Here is a 16,829-nt window from a genome sequence, read left to right as displayed (position 1 = left end):
AATAAGCCTAAATTTATCTATTGTAAACAACTTAAGACAATGCTCATAAGTTGTTTTCAGCTCATTTTCATTAGTTTTCCAAGATAGCTTATGAAAATAACTTATAGCTTATACAAAAACAATTTAGCTTTATTTTATCTTTCACTGTAAAAATAGCTTAACATAAGTGTTTATCATGATATTTATGTTATAAGCTGCAAATAAGTTGTTTATCCAATCAGTAGCTAAAATTGATTTATCAAGAAAAATGAATATAATAAAAAATGAGAAACAATCACACGAAACAAACCTTAATCAAGTGCCGAAAATAAGACTAATAATTTTTCTCAATAACAAAATCTATTAGTGTTTGGTGCTGAATAAGTTATTACTATTACATGTAATGAGGTATTCTATGACTCAAAAGTATTTGTATTGAAACTGTTTTATTCATCTTTTTTGCTAGATTTGGCATCACTCTCTTCTCCAGATGGCTCAATCTTTTCGCTAGATTTGGCAGCATCACTCACTTCTTCAGATGATTTGGCCGTCTTGGACTCATCGAACTCCAATAACTAAATCGAAACAAAGAAAAACTTAGCTAACCAATTCACATCTAGCAATCTTAGCATGTATATTAAAAGAAACTAAAAAAATTGGACCATGTCTCCAAACCGATATCATCAGTCTTTAAAACTTCATTCTGTTTTAAAGTCTTAAAATCAAAATAAAAGCATAGAAGTTGGTTATCAATGACATAGAACATTTGTAAAGCGAAGAAATTTTAACTAAGGGATCATTCAAATTTGTTTACCACTAAACTTAAGAATATAAGAATGAACAATTCAAATTTCTTCCCCTTACAATCAATATGAATGAACAGTTGTGCACTATCAATATGAATGAACAATTGTGCACAAACAACTATGAAAGCTTTTTCACTAAGTAGAGTCGGCAAGATAGATCAAAAGTTGCATAATAATTGTAATGAATTAAAACTAAATGTGGATCATTTAACTCTATCTCTTACTTCTAACAATTAGACTATTCTTTATGTGATTAACCCTTCTTACCCATCATTCAACATATATCTTCCCTTGCAAGCCCCAAACGAGGCTTTACCATTTTTATTTTATATATGGGAACTACCTGAACTTCCCATTTAGTGACTGTATTCTTAATCGTATTTATCTTGAGTAATTACTACTTAGCAATATTAACATTACTACTTAGCAATATTAACATTCTCGTCCCCCCTCTTGTTTGAAAAACTGTTGGATGGTTTTATTGCAAGTAAAAAACTGTGACATGTTTGTACTGATGGTTCAAAGAAACGGTAGCTCTTATTTGTGTGCATGGTTACAACAGAAAACTAACATGTTATATTTCAGGGGTGCAGCAAGCAAATGAGATGCGGAAAAAGAAACTAGACTAACGTTATTCAAGAAAAATAAAAAAGGAAAAATTAAGAAGTGAAACAAACCTGTTTGACATCACCGTTCCAGATGCAGTGAGCAGCCAAAAATCCAATAACAGCAGGTACAATATATAAAAGAGCGGGCTGAAAACAAGGAAGGATAAAAAGAAAAGTAAAAATGTTAATAGAGAAGATTGATCACCAAAACTCCATGACATGTTCACATACTCTACCAGTCTGACTTATTAGTAGTGAGTTTAACAATACTACTGTTACAACTTACAACCTCCTTTCATGAAAAGCATATCAATAGAAGAAAAAAGAATGAAATTACAGAACCAGTTACCTGGGCAGCTTGAAACCAGTTCATCACAAATATTGTGAGGCCAATGCCGAAAGTGTATCCTAAAAATGCACTCTTAAAATATTGGGGTTGCTTTCCTCTAGAAACATCAAAACGCAAGGCCAATGCTACAAAGATTCCTGAAGGGAAAAACATTTGTCGTCAAAATAAATAGAAGGGACAACCAAATTATTAAACGGATGTTATTATTTTCCAATCCCATATGTGGAAATGGATCATATATCAACCGACGACAATCATGTACATTTCCAATTTCTTATTTAAGAAATGTCTTTCATCATACATATTCTGATATCTTTTGAAACATTAAATTAAAATCATCAAAAAACTTTGTAAATCTACGGGGAAGAATAGTTTCTTCATCTAATTTGAATTTATAGCCTAATATATGCTCCATATATCTTTGCTGAGTGTGAAGTGCCAACCATTTCAATTAAAAACAGAGGTTTATAGACATAACACCAGCATGGCTACAGCGAATCACATTGAAGAGATATAAACTATAAAAAAAACCCTTTTGAACCCATGTGTTTGGGCCAACTTAACTGAACAATTATTCAATAAGCACTTAATCATACAAGTGCTTATATACTACAATTAAAGAGAGAACGAGGGAACTCCTCATAAACTCGTAGAAGTTGTTTCTATAAGTTATTATGAAAAGTTTACAAAACTAAACTGAAAACAGTTCATGGGCATATCCTAAGCATTTTTATCAGCTCTTTTAAACACTTACACAATTGTTTATGTATAAAATAAATTCAAGAGTTTCAAAATTTATGGAGTGAGAAGGGAATGTGGAGAACCATGAGCTTAATAATTCCCCATTCCTGCTCAAACTAACTTTTCGTACCCCTCAAATCGAGGTAAAATGAGGCTAAATAGATTTAAATATATTTTAAAAACATGCAAGTAACTATTTGAACTCATAAACTGAGTTTATGTTGAAACTTCACAGTTGTTGTAACCCTTTACCTCTCTCTCTCTAACACATTAATGGAGAACATCTGGTTCATTCCATCCCAATTCCTCCGAAATTTCCTACCGTTGCCTATCAGAATACGATAAAAAATATCTACTAGGTACTAAATTTTAACATTACAGCTCAAAAAACAGTTGCCACATGTACAAGAAAACACATCAACGTAAAAGATTCAGCCTACCAGGGATAACAATATCACCAAGTCCAAGCATCGAAAATGGCCTTTTAGAATCTGCTGTGGGGAACAAAAGCTGAAAAATGATTGAACTAATTAATAATAATGGTATAACATAATTTCAAAGTTCATATCAAGATGAAAAAAACAGAGGTCATTTCAATAAGCAAGGATAATAACCTTTATTGGAGCATCAAATGATTTTGCAACGCTAACCATCACCGGTGTGAAGAAAACCCAGAAAATGTCGTAAAAAAAGAGTCCAACCTACAAACACAAAAATGAAAAGATTCAAAAATCATATTTACAAACTATTAATGAACAATGCAATAGAAATAGAAATATGTAGTAATCTGGTTTACAACCACAGCCTAACTTTTTTTGCAAGATAAAACATGGATTGGAAGGGACAGATAAAATAGCAAACTGATAAACTGAGACAAGAGGAACTTTTATCAATAAAAAATGTGTGTGAAATATAATTAAATGAATGCGACCATTCAGAACAGCTTGGTTCATTTGCGGCGAAAGGATGGGTGATTTACAAAACAAGATGCTAATAAATATGTAACTACAATTAAAGAAAAAAGGATTTTAGCACCATAAACCATTGTTAAAAGAGAATAAATATTTACCAACAGAATAGCACCAGTCTTGAAAGACCCAAGAGAGAGCATTTCAATTCCCTGTAAATATTAAACATAGAATCATTGTGGTCATTTGACTGCTAATAATTTGAATGTGAATTTTATTTCGCAGAAACAGCCATAAAACATCACCTCTTCTGGCGATCCCATGCAAATTCCCTTACGAATATGGAAACTATTACTTAGCACATCTTATAGCTCATATTATACACAACATTCAGCAGATGGTATCCAAAAAATACCAACCGCGTTTAAAAAGGCATCTTTTAAAACCAGTAAAGTGGAATTCAAACAATTATGCACGGGTAAAAGCTTAAGAACCAAACCTGAATACAGAAAGCAAGACCCAGTATATTATTTGCCAGCCAATGCTTCTTTAAAGCATACCATCCGCAAAAAAAGGTTCCAGGGATTGCAGCAATGATCTGTGACTTTGTAAACTCAATCTCCAAAGCTGTGTAAGAAAGGTGTAATGAAAAATATCATTCTGCATGATAGAAGCAAGTTATCGACAACTAGATCAAATGCAAACATACATGCTTTAAGACAATGAGATGATCACATCGTGATAAAAAAAAATATTTAAAAAAAAAAAAGTTCATCGACAGCAACGATAATCAAGCTTTAAACGAGTGATAAGTAAAGGAAGAAAAGAAACAATTGAAACTCTAACAGTCATAAGACCACATCTTGCCAACATGTCTAGGAAATAGAAGTCTAGAAAAATGTGATGTTATTGCAGAATTATCTTTTCTCTCCACCAATTACCATGCCTTTACAAAAAGAAAAATCATATTCCTTAGCTCCGATTGGTCTAAGAATTTTTTTCCTTTAATAAAGTCAGTAACTAATCCAGAAAAGAAGTGTATATTTCAGATATGACCAAATTCACTGAATGCTACTAACTAATAAGCTCTCTTATGCCCGATAAGAGTATTAACATTATTGGCTATTAGCGAATTTAGCCAAAAAAAAATATCACATATCTGGTAGGTACTTCATACAACCAATTTCATACTTGTAAAACTCAACAGAAATATAAGCCACAGACTGTCATCATTGACAATCAGATATGAGGAATCATATAACTTCTGATACCACAGTTTAGAGATACAGCATTATTCATTCACGACAAGAGTGCGGACAAATAAAGTGGCAAGCACGTGACATACAGCGAAAATATGGAAAGTGCCAGACTATGAGATCATCATTCCAAGGCTTTGGCAAAAATCGTTTGATATATGGTAGTAATGTTGCCCTGTATGAAGAGAGAGAACAAAGGTGTCATAAAATATCAAACAAAATTTCCTTAATAAGTACTGTCAAGAAAAAGGAAAAGGTGGGCCATAGAAAAGAACATACGACAAGGCAACGATCCCCAGTACAAAGAAGTAGAGTGTCAAGACAGTGTTGACCAAGTCCTTAGATAGAAACTTGAAGAGCAAGAAAAGTGATAATAACATGGCGCTCCCAACAAAGGGAAAACGCATGGCATGTTCATTGGACATTGTCTCCTGCATTATTGCCACACAACTCAGATATGTCAGATCATGATTCATGAGACTTGAAAAGAGCTACATCGCAGGAGAAATTGAGTATAAAAAATACTACTTACAGAAGGAGGAGTTGGTTTGACGGAACGATAGCATCCCACAAACACAGTGATGCAAGCAGTCAAGATAACATTTAGATTTGGATTTATCTTCACAACAAGAGGTGCTAAGGTTAAAGCTGCGAGAGAAGATACAAATGATTAATGACAAAATATCTACCAAAGAAAAAAACACCCGACTTTACCTTAATGATACAGTAAAATTAGAAACAAAGAACTTGAAACTACAAACATCACTTGTTTATAACTTCATTCATCGAAAACCAAACAACAGTGCAACCGTCTAAATGTCAGGCACTACTAATGCAGCGTCTAAAAAAGGTTATTTAGACTTATCCTATAGCAAAAGCGCTTCTATAAATAAAATGGTTATAAGAACTTTCAAAATTGCTTATACTAAACAAATTATTTTCAAAACTCTCCAAAATAGTTTATCCAGATCCCTCTTCATTTGTAAAAACCAACTTGCACTTGGTGAATAATGAATAAAATCTTAATTGAACAGTTGATCCAAACGCTCCCTAAATCCTATAAGGCTATACCACAATCATTTTTCCACTCATTCAAGCTCATAGCTTAGCACATCAACACTCATGGCCCCCCTTATTCTAAACAGTATCATACTAAAAAGCACCGACATAGACACCACATGGCACTGACAATGACACATTAACATTGGAAATAATTTAAGAAAATAAAAGTGATTTAATGTAACCACATGTGTCGTGTCGGACACGGAGCATGCATTTAATCGGAAATGTCAATGCTACATAGTACTGTCACTAGAACACCTCAAAAACATTTTCACTTCAGCAGCATTAAGCATACATTTAACACCACAAATTAACACACACCTACATGATAAAATTACTCTCAATTGAAGAAAAACAAAACACAATGACAAAAAAAGAAAAAATAATGATAAAAATACAAGATTTACACAACAAAAACACACTGAACAAAAATAAAAAAACAAACCTGCCAAAGCCAAATTCGCAATCCTCTCCACGTTTTTCATCTTGCTTCACCCTGCAATCACAGACAAACAACACAAATTCAATAAACCCAAATTTATCATTGATTATTTAACCCCAAAAATAAAATAAAAACAATTTTTGATAATTTTTATGAAACCACCTTTTCGCAAAACAAAAATGCCCAAATGTTTGTTGCAGATCGGAGAAGACAAGGTAGAGAAATTGCGATGATTTTTGAAGGATTTAAAGGGTTGGGGTTTTAAGATGAAAAATAAATTCAGAATTTTTTTTATATTTTATATTTTATTTGTTTATTGTTTGTAATTTTTAAGCCCGCGGTTACGACGAAAAGATGAATCACCCACGTGGTATGAAGCGTTTCTACCAATCACGAATTTTCTTAATTCCACATCAGATTTCTGAAATATTGAACCAAAATACATCATACCTTATACATGCATTCTATTTTTTTACATTAGTTCATATTAATTTTTGGTCAAATTTCATTAAAAATAATAACTTTTAGTCAAATTCTATAAAAAGAAAGTAAAAAGATTTGGTCAAAAAAAATCTCATTATACCAGATGTTTTTAAGGAATGTTTATGATATTTTTTTTAATGTTAACCGTATTATATTTAGAGGTAATAGCCTAATAATTTCAAGTTCAACAAAAAACTTAGTAAAAAATTGTTTCACATAGAAATTAAGTTCGGGTTCTCTCAAACAATTCGTTCTTGAAGTTTATTAACCACTTTAACTCAATTACTTGATTACCTCATATTTTTTGAAGTATGATCAGTTTGTTACGAATATGAAAATTTAAATGGTAAACTAATATGTGAAAATTAAAATACATAATATATAAAATTTAATAGAAGTTAATATAGCAATATTGTATGATTGTTGATGATTTTAAATATTGTCGACTGATCTCACATACAAATACAAGTCTTTTCAACATGTTTTGTTCTCACTCGCGTTTTCTGAGAAACTTCTCAGGAGATCGTTCATTCCAAAATTGTTTCAAGTCAAGCACGCTCAAGTGTGGAGTTATTATGAGACGAGCTGTCAAAAAGAAGATGCATCTTTTTGGTATAGATAGTATCAAACAATTCTTACAAGTCTTCATTCAATAATGCAGACACATACCTACACAACCTCAGAAACCCTCTTGCTCCAATGTGGTTTCAGTTTGCCTAGAAAGTATCTGAAGTCGTTTAATGTCATGCCTTGTGCACGACGATCACTCCACATCCTCGTTAGCCTTAGGCGTTACACTATTTATTGTGTATTTTATTCATAATTATATATATCATGAATCCCAAGCCAATATATAAATTAAGAGTAAGGTCACAAAAAAAGTGGGCAAGATGCAGAAGTAGCAATATCATGTGTGCAAGGTTTTATCAAAATATAAAACGAGAAAAAATAATTAAGAATGTGGGTAGTTTTTTTTTTTTAACAAATCAAAATGAATTATACTGAAACAATAGGTCTTTTAACACAAGATGTATATCAAAAGACTTCAAGAAAGTTACAAAGTTGACAATAAACTGTAAACAAGGAAAAAAGTCAAACAACTACTTAATAGTAGTTAGGCATTGCAAAGGATTATGCCACCAAAAATTGTAGTTTAAATCGAACATAACATAAATTGATTTCAACCACCAAAATGTTTGAAGCTTAACCTTTAAAACTAACGAATAAATATGTTTGAAGCTCAACCTCTTAAACTAACGAATAAATATATTTCTTCTTATGCTGAAAGGTGCACCTATTTCTCACTTTCCAAATAACTCAAACAACTGAAAGCTAAATTATGTTAAACGTCGATCGAGCATGTTTTGAAAAACCGCTTAAACCACCAAACTGGGAAAGATGATCTATTAAAGTCCCCTTAATCACCGTTGAGAATCCTAACCAACGAGAAACCACCGACCAAATTCTACCATAAAAGTCACTAGTAATAGACAAATGGTCTTTGTCCTCATTCATACCACATCCACCCGTACAAATTTGGGAACTGGGAGGTAAGACCGCACCAAGTTATCCCTGTTAGGAACTTAGTTAATAAGCAAACGCCAAGCAAAGGGAGTTATCTTTAAAGGTACCACTTTTAACCACAATAGTTGATTGTCCATTAAATAATTGTTGTTATTAAACTCGTTACCTACTTCCTCCATCAATCTATAATATGCATTGCTCATCGTATATAACACTAAGTAGGATGCAACTTCCACACTCATCTATCTTTCACATCAACTTGTAAAAAAACTGAATTTAAAACTACAACACACTCCCTCACTTCTTCCTCCCAAGCAAAAAGTCTCCGCCTCCATTCAACGCCTTCACGATCACACCCCAGCCCATAGTATTCATATCATCAACTACTAAACCTAACAAAAAAATGATACTCTATTCAACCATGAATCCTTCCAAAAAAAGAATATGATATATTATTCTGCATGATAGAAGATATAGGAAGTAGAAAACAATAATTTTTATTTTACCAAACATTGCCAATTCTATGCAAACAAGTTTGTAAACTAACCTATTTTTTTTTTTAAGGAAAACTAACTTACTTCTATTAGCAAACACAACCATAATTAATCCGTAAGAAATGATATTTGAACAATCATTTTGTGACAACTTTCTCTCATACTTATATTATATTTTAATTTTTTTTTCTTTCTGTTGTTTTGACTTTTGTGTCAAGATCAACATTTATATGTATATTTTAGATGTCCCACAAGTTGTCACATAAAATGATTGTTCAAATGACAATTCTCTAAATCCGTAAAAAAAAAAAAAAAAAAAAAGCTACAAGTTGCAGTTGCGGTTTTCTCGCATTTTTATAGAGTGAAAAAACAATCGCAACAAAAAAGTAGTTAAATTTACACCGAACCACCAGAATTCGTAATACAAAAAGTAGTTAACATTCAAAACCGCGAAATCCTATACTGTTTTAAGCAGAAACTAGAAAGTAATCGAAAGCGTAACGCTTCTTCTTCAACCTTACATTGATTCATTCGCAATTCCCAATAAAAAAAACCCGAAGAATGGCACAAGTTGCAGTTGCAACCTTCAAATTTTACAAACCCATTCACCATTTTCACACCCCTTCTTTCTTCTCTGTACCTCCCACCTTCAACATCAAAAACTCTCCCAATATCACATACCCACGTCTTTCTCATCATTCCCTATTCATTCTCCCTTCCCCCTCTCTCACTCAATGTAACAACAACAAATCAGGTACCTTACTTCTGTGTGTTGGTTGAGACATTTTGTCAAACACCTTGCTTGCGAGTTGTGCAAGACTCAAAAAATAACTTCAGTCGTTTATTTGATATCTGATTATTATTATTTTGGATTGGTTTTTTTAGATATGATATCGCAGTTGGAAGTGGCGAAACCGGAGCTGAACAAAAGGGAACCAGAGAAACGAGTTAACGGGATATTCTGGATCATACTTCTTAACATTGGTATATTCGTTGCCGACCATTTCTTTCGGGTACATTGCATATATACTACCTTGTTTCATTATTCAGCCTAGTAAAGAACAAGGACTCTGCTTAAGAAATCAAGAAATATTTGATATTTGTTCATGCTTGTTTATGGGATTTTTCCTGTTTGCATATGCCACACCACATATGTATAATTTGAGTGAATTGTCTTATTACCTTTGAATTTGTAGGGGTTGGATTATTTAATCCTTGAAATTAACGAAATTGCATGAAATTAAAAAACCTCGATTGCATTAGTCAGTTTAGAAGAATTTCAGACACGGCCGAGCTAAAAGGACTAATGTGATCGAGGATTTTCAATTTTATGGTTTATTTTAGAATTTTGTTAGCTCCAAGAACCATATTGTTCAGTTTTTGTGATTTTAGAGACTCAATTTTTCATCAACTCTTATGTAGTACCGACGCTTCAAATTGAATGTGTGTCTGACATCGATATGACACTGACACATGGTTACTTTCAATCCATTCCATTTTTTTATATGATTACCGGTGTATACGTGTCAGTATCTTGTCTAGTGTCCATGTTTGTATTAGTGCTTTTTAGTTTAGACTATCCAAGTAAACCTAATTCTTCCAAGCTAACTTTTGAACTATGATAATTGCCTACAAAATTCAATTCTTTCAAAATCAATACATGGAAGTCTAAATCAAGCTAACCCTAGTATGAACTCAGAAATGCTTTTGTTCCCATTTCTGGATTTCTTTATGATGAATGGTTTTCCGTCATTTCTTCTGTAGGTCGATGGCATCAAGGCATTGTATTTATTTCACAGCAGGCCTGATTGGTTCCAGTTTCTCACAGCAACATTTTGTCATGCTAATTGGTGAGTTCACTCTTCTTTCATTTCAATTTTCTGTTGTTGTGTTTGATATATCCTGTTTTTTTTTTAAGAATTTGCATTCCACGGGAACAGGATCACATGCTTTTATCCATTTTCTATTTCTGGGTTTGTGAGCTATTTTCTCATTATCTCAATCCATAATCTGACTAATACTCTAACTTGTACAGGAAACATCTTTCTAGCAACCTTTTCTTCTTATACATATTTGGTAAGGCTGTGACACGGTCACTCTTCTTTCTTGGATGTGACTTGTCATCAGATTGAAGCATGAACATTTGTTATTTCGTTGCTTTCACAACAGGAAAGCTTGTTGAAGAAGAGGGAGGAAGTTTTGCTTTGTGGCTTTCTTACATTCTTACCGGTGTTGGAGCAAACCTTGTTTCCTGGCTGATTTTACCAAGAAACACTGTTTCAGTTGGAGCTTCTGGTGCTGTTTTTGGGTTATTTACTATCAGCGTCCTTGTAAAGGTACATGAAATTGTATTCAGAAAATTTATTGTTCTTATGTTTCCAGTTTGTTTCTCCAAGTTCTTACACTTTTTGGTTGAACTTGATTTAGATGTCATGGGATTGGAGGAAGATCCTTGAGGTGCTTATATTGGGTCAGTTTGTTGTAGAGAAGGTGAGCATAAGCAACCTTTTTTTTCTTTCTTTTTTCCGTTTTGCCCTGTAAAACAACTCTAAATGATTGCAGAACTTTTCAAAAGTTACTATAATGAAAATATCACAACCTTTCAGATTTGCATCTCCTAAAGATACATATTGAAATTCTGGTCCTGTAAATTTCATGAGTGTGCTTTCACAGTAAAAGTGTGATTATAATTATTTTATTATAATCGTGCAGTCATATCATTGAATTGAAACTCAATGATTGAGACCGCGATAAAATACACGCAGATGTATAACAAACTACAAAATAGTTGGAACTTAGAACTTAACTATTAATTTTTCAGTTAATAGTCATAATTTTGCACTCAAATTAACCTCTAAAGTGCTCCCTTCAGATGTGTCAAATATGTAACATTATGTTTTTTGTTTTTGTATGTTTGTCTAGTATCATGATGTGTCTTGCTTGACTCATGCCGCAAATGGCTTGCAATATATTTCTTTCATTTTTTATACTGATCATTTAATCTAATGATTCACTTGTTTGAAGAGATAAAAAAGCTCATGTTTTGGTCTTGTTATTCGGGTTTATACTTGAACAACTAGGAGCATGAGAGTGTCATTTATGATTGATCTGTTATTTGTGAGTGTAATAGGTCATGGAAGCAGCTCAAGCTTCAACATCTTTACCAGGAACCTTTCGTGGAGGCTACGCATTGCAAAATGTCAACCATATTGCACACCTTTCTGGTGCTCTTGTTGGTGTGCTCTTGGTTTGGCTTCTTAGCAAAGTTCCTTCTGATTCTTCAGACCGATAATCCACTCTGGAATGGATGAATGATCGCAACTATTTACGGAAGAGAATGATGCTGCTTATATAAATTTTATACCATGTAATTGTATATTTAACAACGAAATGTAATCATCTGAGATGAGGTTCATTTGTGCAACTACATGTAAATGTAGATGTACTAATATTTTGTAGAAATAGCATTTACTCATCCCAACTAACATACATGTAGATAATCTGGTCCATTTGTCAAAAGTTTCATATCCGAGCGTTGTAAGAAAAGTCAATTTACACTTTTCCTCCATTGAACCAAATACAACATTGTGGCTTCTCTTCCTCCTACTTGAACCAAATACAACATTCATAAGATTGATCTCCTTTCCTCATGTGTTATCAATGGCGGACGACAGAACATGCCATTGTGGCCTATGGTGACCCCATGCCAGGACCCCTTTGACAAATTGCCCGAGGCGGTCGGCCAAAAACATGCAACACCATAGTCAGCATTTAACAACTTTATTCTCCTCCCTCGATTAAAATATCTCGCCTCCCCCGTTGGTTGAACCAAACATACCATAATGTTACCGAAAAGAGTAACATTTTTCATTTCACAATTATGTATTCTATGGTTAATAGGTAAGAAACTTAAAAGGAAGATGGCTTAATGGAATATTATGCACTATGTAGAAGAAGTTTCATTCTATGTTTTTCATCTAAATATTTAAGCTATATATAGAATCAAAAGGAATGGATGGCCAAGGGAGGTGAATCTTGATTCATCCAACAAAGAATAAAGTTAAAACCAATCTCAGTAGTTAATGGATTTTAGTATATCCATTTTTTATTCAAGTAATTTCTTGGTTAGCAAAGAAAGAAAAACAGTAACGTAACAACTAGAGATATTAAAAGTTGCAAAGAATAGAATACACAGTCCTTTCCCTTTTTGATTACACGAAAATGTAAGGAGTAATAAGGTGAACAAAAAATTAAAAGTTTTTGTTGGTTACTCCAAAAGTGATTCCACGCTTCACCTCTCAAACCCTTTCAGTATAAGAATACTGGTGTGCAGGAATTTGCAAGTTGGTATGTACCACGCTGACCTTGAAACCGTTTATGACACATGACGGAAAATCCTTCAACAAATCTACAGGTACGAGAATGACACTTGAATTTTGTCGAGAGCAATGTAGTCACCAAATCAGCATCTCTTGGGAGCCGACTATTTCTTCTAGCTCCCAAAGCTGTGCTTTTTTTATCAGTGGAACCTACAGATGATGGGAGGAACTGTAAGAGACTGCTTAAAGGAGCAATATGTGGCTTTTGGTAAATTCTCTCTGAGGTTGTAGCTATGTTGCCATCTTCATCTATTGAATTGATCCTTTGTTTGGCTCTTGAAATACTCTGTAATCTAACAGCTTCTTCTGTTAATCCAGCAAAGCGCCAAGCTTTTGAAACAAGCAAGAATGTGGACTTCTTAGGGTGAATATGAAAATCCTCCATTAATTGGAGCATTTCTTCTGATTTCCATGGCTGATTTGCTTCTGCATATCCCCAAATAAGGGCCTCAAAAGTCCTCAAATTTGGAGAAACCCCTAATTCACACATCTTGTCAAAGATCTTCATAGCATTGTCCATTCTGCCAGAACTGCCCCATCCACTTATGACATTTGTAAATATAACAACATTTGGGCGGACACCGGACTCAATCATGTCGCCTAGCAGTTCTTCGGCTTTCTCTGTTTCCATTGATCTCACATAACCTTTAGCAAGAATACTATAAGCATGCACATCTGGCTTTACACCAGATTTCAGCATGTTGTCGAAAATTTGCTTGCATTTATCCTGGAATCCAGCTTGGCTCCATGCATTCATTATAGTGCTGTATGTTACCACATCTGGTTGGATTTGAAATTCTTTCATCAATCTCAAAACCTATATACAGAAGGATTTTCACCATTAGTTACAAGGTGGAATGCATACATATCAGAAATAAAACTAAAGAAACTGCTATTCACTATGCCGAGCAAACCAAAGGAGCGGTGACTTGATTTTTTTTCCCTTTTTGAGCCAAAAGTATTAGAACACTGCATGACATTTGGCACACTAATTTGACAAACACTTAACTAGAATAAGAAGATTCAAAAACCAAAGGCATTGAGCAATAAATCCAAATTATTTAACGTCCTTTAGATGGTTAAAAAAATGACAAACCGAATCACATGATTCTAAAACTGTTAAATCAAGAAGCATTGTGACAAGACTAAAAAGATGGAAACATGTTTATAATTCGAAATATGTATAAAAAGCTTGCAAGTGGTAAATTCTAGGAGAGTACTACTTTACCATTTTCTTTCACTGTCGCTTTATATGCTTTACTGAATATTGATAATAATATGAATGTCAAGAGGTTATGAATTAAAAAGGTTCCATTGATCCTATGTTGAATCAATCTAAAACTACAATCAATACTACAATGGACCTTTTGTTCATTAACAGATCCAAATCAAGTTTAACAAGAAAAAAGTTTAGGCATAGGTTCAAGATTACCTCATCAACACCATCCCTATCCATCCTATCCACAAAACCATTAATCAGGACATTAAACACAACAAGATGAGGCTTAAACCCCAAATCCTTTATTCTGTAAAGGAACTGCAGGGCTTCCTTAATTTGACCTTCTTTATAAAATCCATTTACGATGACGGTAAAAGTTCTCTCATTTGGTTCCAAACCTTTCCTCTGCATCTCTAAAATCATTGCTTCAGCCTCAGCAGTTTCACTATTAAGAACATAACCGATTGCCATTGTGTTGAAAGTTACAGAATCAGGTAGCATTCCAGAGGCAGGCATCTTACACACAATGTTCCATGCCTCAGACATGTTCCCCGATTGACACAATGCTTTGACAAGCATATTGTATGTCTGAAGATCAGGTTTCGAATTTCCATCAGTTAACATAAGGTCTAGCAACTTCATTGCTTCACCGGACTTGCCTATAATACCATAACCTTTTATCAAGTTGCTATAAGTGCCAGTGGAAGGTCTGAATCCACTTTCTTTCATCTTCTGAACAGTTTTTTTTGCATCTTCCATGTTCCCGGATTCAGCAAATGCATTTATAACAGCATTGTAAAATATTGAGTCAGTCTTCATTTGTTTTTCTTCCACTTGCGAGACAATGGAATGTATAGATTTGAAGCACTTCTGCATGGTCAAAGCATTTAACAAAGACGTGTATGTTATTAAAGATGGCTGATGCCCTTCTTCAATCAACTTTTTGAAAATCACATTAGCTGCTTGTGGTTTTCCGCATACAATCAGAATATTCAATAATTTTGTTCTTGAGCATACAACTCGACAAGTCTTTTTACAAATGCAGAAAGTGCAGGTGAGTTTACTTCCTGAATTTTCATCCCTCGCAATTCCATTCATTTGATTCTTGCTGTAAGAATGATTCCCCTGTCAAATTACATGCCAAAGGATATTCAGCTTTAAGCAGTACAAACTTTCCCAGAACTTCAAGGAGACTAGATTTAGATAGATTTTATATAACAATAAGCATACAATGCAATTAATCAAAAAAAAGCACATTTTAAGGTTTAGGTTCAGTTGTTAAAAGTTAAAACAAATGGAAACATCAGGGTATCCAATTGTTATCAGCAAGTAGTGATTTCCATAGGCTACAAAGAACCAAATAACATCATAAGATTTTTTCATCATATATGAGGTCAGTGACTTTGCATCCATTTTCTAAAGCCAAATCATCCCAAAAGCTTAAAATGTTTAGAAAATTTTAATTCAACATAACAATAAATGATTAGTTGAATATCCACTAAAATAGATTGAATATGCAGACTAAGTGGGGTCTGCAATGTTAAAGGAAATGTCAATAGTATAATTCAACAACAACAACAACAACCACGCCTTATCCCAGAAAGTGGGGTTGTTGGCTACATGGATCAAACTCCACCATAATGTTCTATCATATATCATGTCCCTATCCAACTCATTAATCCCGAGATCCTTCTTAATAGTTTCTCGTATAGGTTTTTTAGGTCTTCCTTCGTCTCTAGTGATTTGACTAATCTTCATCTGGTCAACTCTCCTTACTACATAATCTTCATGTTATCTCTCTACATGCCTAAACCACATAAGCCGAGTTTCTAGTTTCTACCATCTTTTCTACGATAGGTGCTACCCCAACTCTCAAATAATGTCATTTCTAATTCTATCACGTCTAGTCTTACCACACATCCAACGTAACATCTTCATCTCTGCTACGCTTATTTTACTCCCGTGTTGGCTCTTTACCGCCCAACACTCCATCCGATACAACATTGCTAGTTTTAATGAAAGGTAAATAGATATATGATTGATTATAGTATCGTGCTGTTTTAGCCAATTTAGAATTAAAACCTCTCAGAATCATATCCAACTAATCAAGAACATGAACAAAAATCAGTGAATCAGTAAAATAAAAGTACTAATATTAAAGTACCTTGTCAGTTACTAGTTGAAATGACCCTTTTCCTTTCTTCATGTTTGCATTTGCTGATTGATTTCTTCTGCTAATTCCAGAAACAGTATCATCATTCTCAGGTTTCACCATATTCATCCTCAATTACTTAACTATGAAACAAACCAATGAAAGATTGAGTATATTAGTAGAAAGTTAAACACGAATACAATTTTCTGATGTTATAATCCAAAACATGGTTCATATTGCATAATTTAAAAATGGATAAAATGAACCATTGAAAAAAGAAACAGAATGCATAACTAAAATATGAATCCAAAAACCTTTGAATACTCCGGAGAGTGAATTCAGAGAGTGCTGAAAATGCAGAGTGAGTGGAGTTTAAGAATGGATGGCATGGTAATATCCAGAGAAAGAAAACAAAATACAAAAAGAT

The 16,829-nt window shown here is 33.5% G+C and overlaps 3 protein-coding genes across 4 annotated transcripts; 1 reads left to right on the top strand and 2 right to left on the bottom strand.

Annotated features, from left to right (window-relative positions):
* Positions 1 to 290: 290 nt before the first annotated feature.
* Positions 291 to 6,382, bottom strand: LOC146952801 (signal peptide peptidase-like). 2 transcript variants are annotated; one of them, XM_085706051.1, is made up of 13 exons: positions 6,314 to 6,382; positions 6,155 to 6,205; positions 5,180 to 5,295; positions 4,927 to 5,078; positions 4,737 to 4,822; positions 3,891 to 4,018; positions 3,697 to 3,723; positions 3,553 to 3,603; positions 3,098 to 3,184; positions 2,924 to 2,993; positions 1,743 to 1,879; positions 1,463 to 1,540; positions 291 to 554 (listed from the first exon to the last, which is right to left on the bottom strand). In XM_085706051.1, exons 2-13 carry the CDS (start codon positions 6,192 to 6,194, stop codon positions 426 to 428), a joined length of 1,101 nt encoding a protein of 366 aa, XP_085562177.1. In that variant the 5' UTR covers positions 6,195 to 6,205; positions 6,314 to 6,382; the 3' UTR covers positions 291 to 425. The 2 variants fall into 2 exon arrangements, with proteins under 2 accessions (XP_085562177.1, XP_085562185.1); XM_085706059.1 differs by lacking the exon at positions 3,697 to 3,723.
* Positions 6,383 to 8,986: 2,604 nt separating this feature from the next.
* On the top strand, positions 8,987 to 12,258 carry LOC146952800 (Rhomboid-related intramembrane serine protease family protein). The gene is made up of 7 exons (XM_085706039.1): positions 8,987 to 9,406; positions 9,538 to 9,665; positions 10,417 to 10,502; positions 10,688 to 10,728; positions 10,822 to 10,988; positions 11,080 to 11,142; positions 11,783 to 12,258. The coding sequence occupies exons 1-7, from the start codon at positions 9,214 to 9,216 to the stop codon at positions 11,942 to 11,944; spliced, it is 840 nt and encodes a 279-aa protein (XP_085562165.1). The 5' UTR covers positions 8,987 to 9,213; the 3' UTR covers positions 11,945 to 12,258.
* A 470-nt stretch (positions 12,259 to 12,728) lies between these two features.
* Positions 12,729 to 16,829, bottom strand: LOC146952799 (uncharacterized). The gene is made up of 4 exons (XM_085706026.1): positions 16,717 to 16,829; positions 16,415 to 16,545; positions 14,464 to 15,375; positions 12,729 to 13,848 (listed from the first exon to the last, which is right to left on the bottom strand). The coding sequence occupies exons 2-4, from the start codon at positions 16,529 to 16,531 to the stop codon at positions 12,961 to 12,963; spliced, it is 1,917 nt and encodes a 638-aa protein (XP_085562152.1). The 5' UTR covers positions 16,532 to 16,545; positions 16,717 to 16,829; the 3' UTR covers positions 12,729 to 12,960.

This window comes from Medicago sativa, chromosome 1 (genome assembly GCF_051527215.1).
Source record: "Medicago sativa cultivar Bolivia chromosome 1, Bolivia_mono, whole genome shotgun sequence".
NCBI classification, from domain to species: domain Eukaryota; kingdom Viridiplantae; phylum Streptophyta; class Magnoliopsida; order Fabales; family Fabaceae; genus Medicago; species Medicago sativa.
This window is presented reverse-complemented; position numbering and strand designations above follow the sequence as displayed.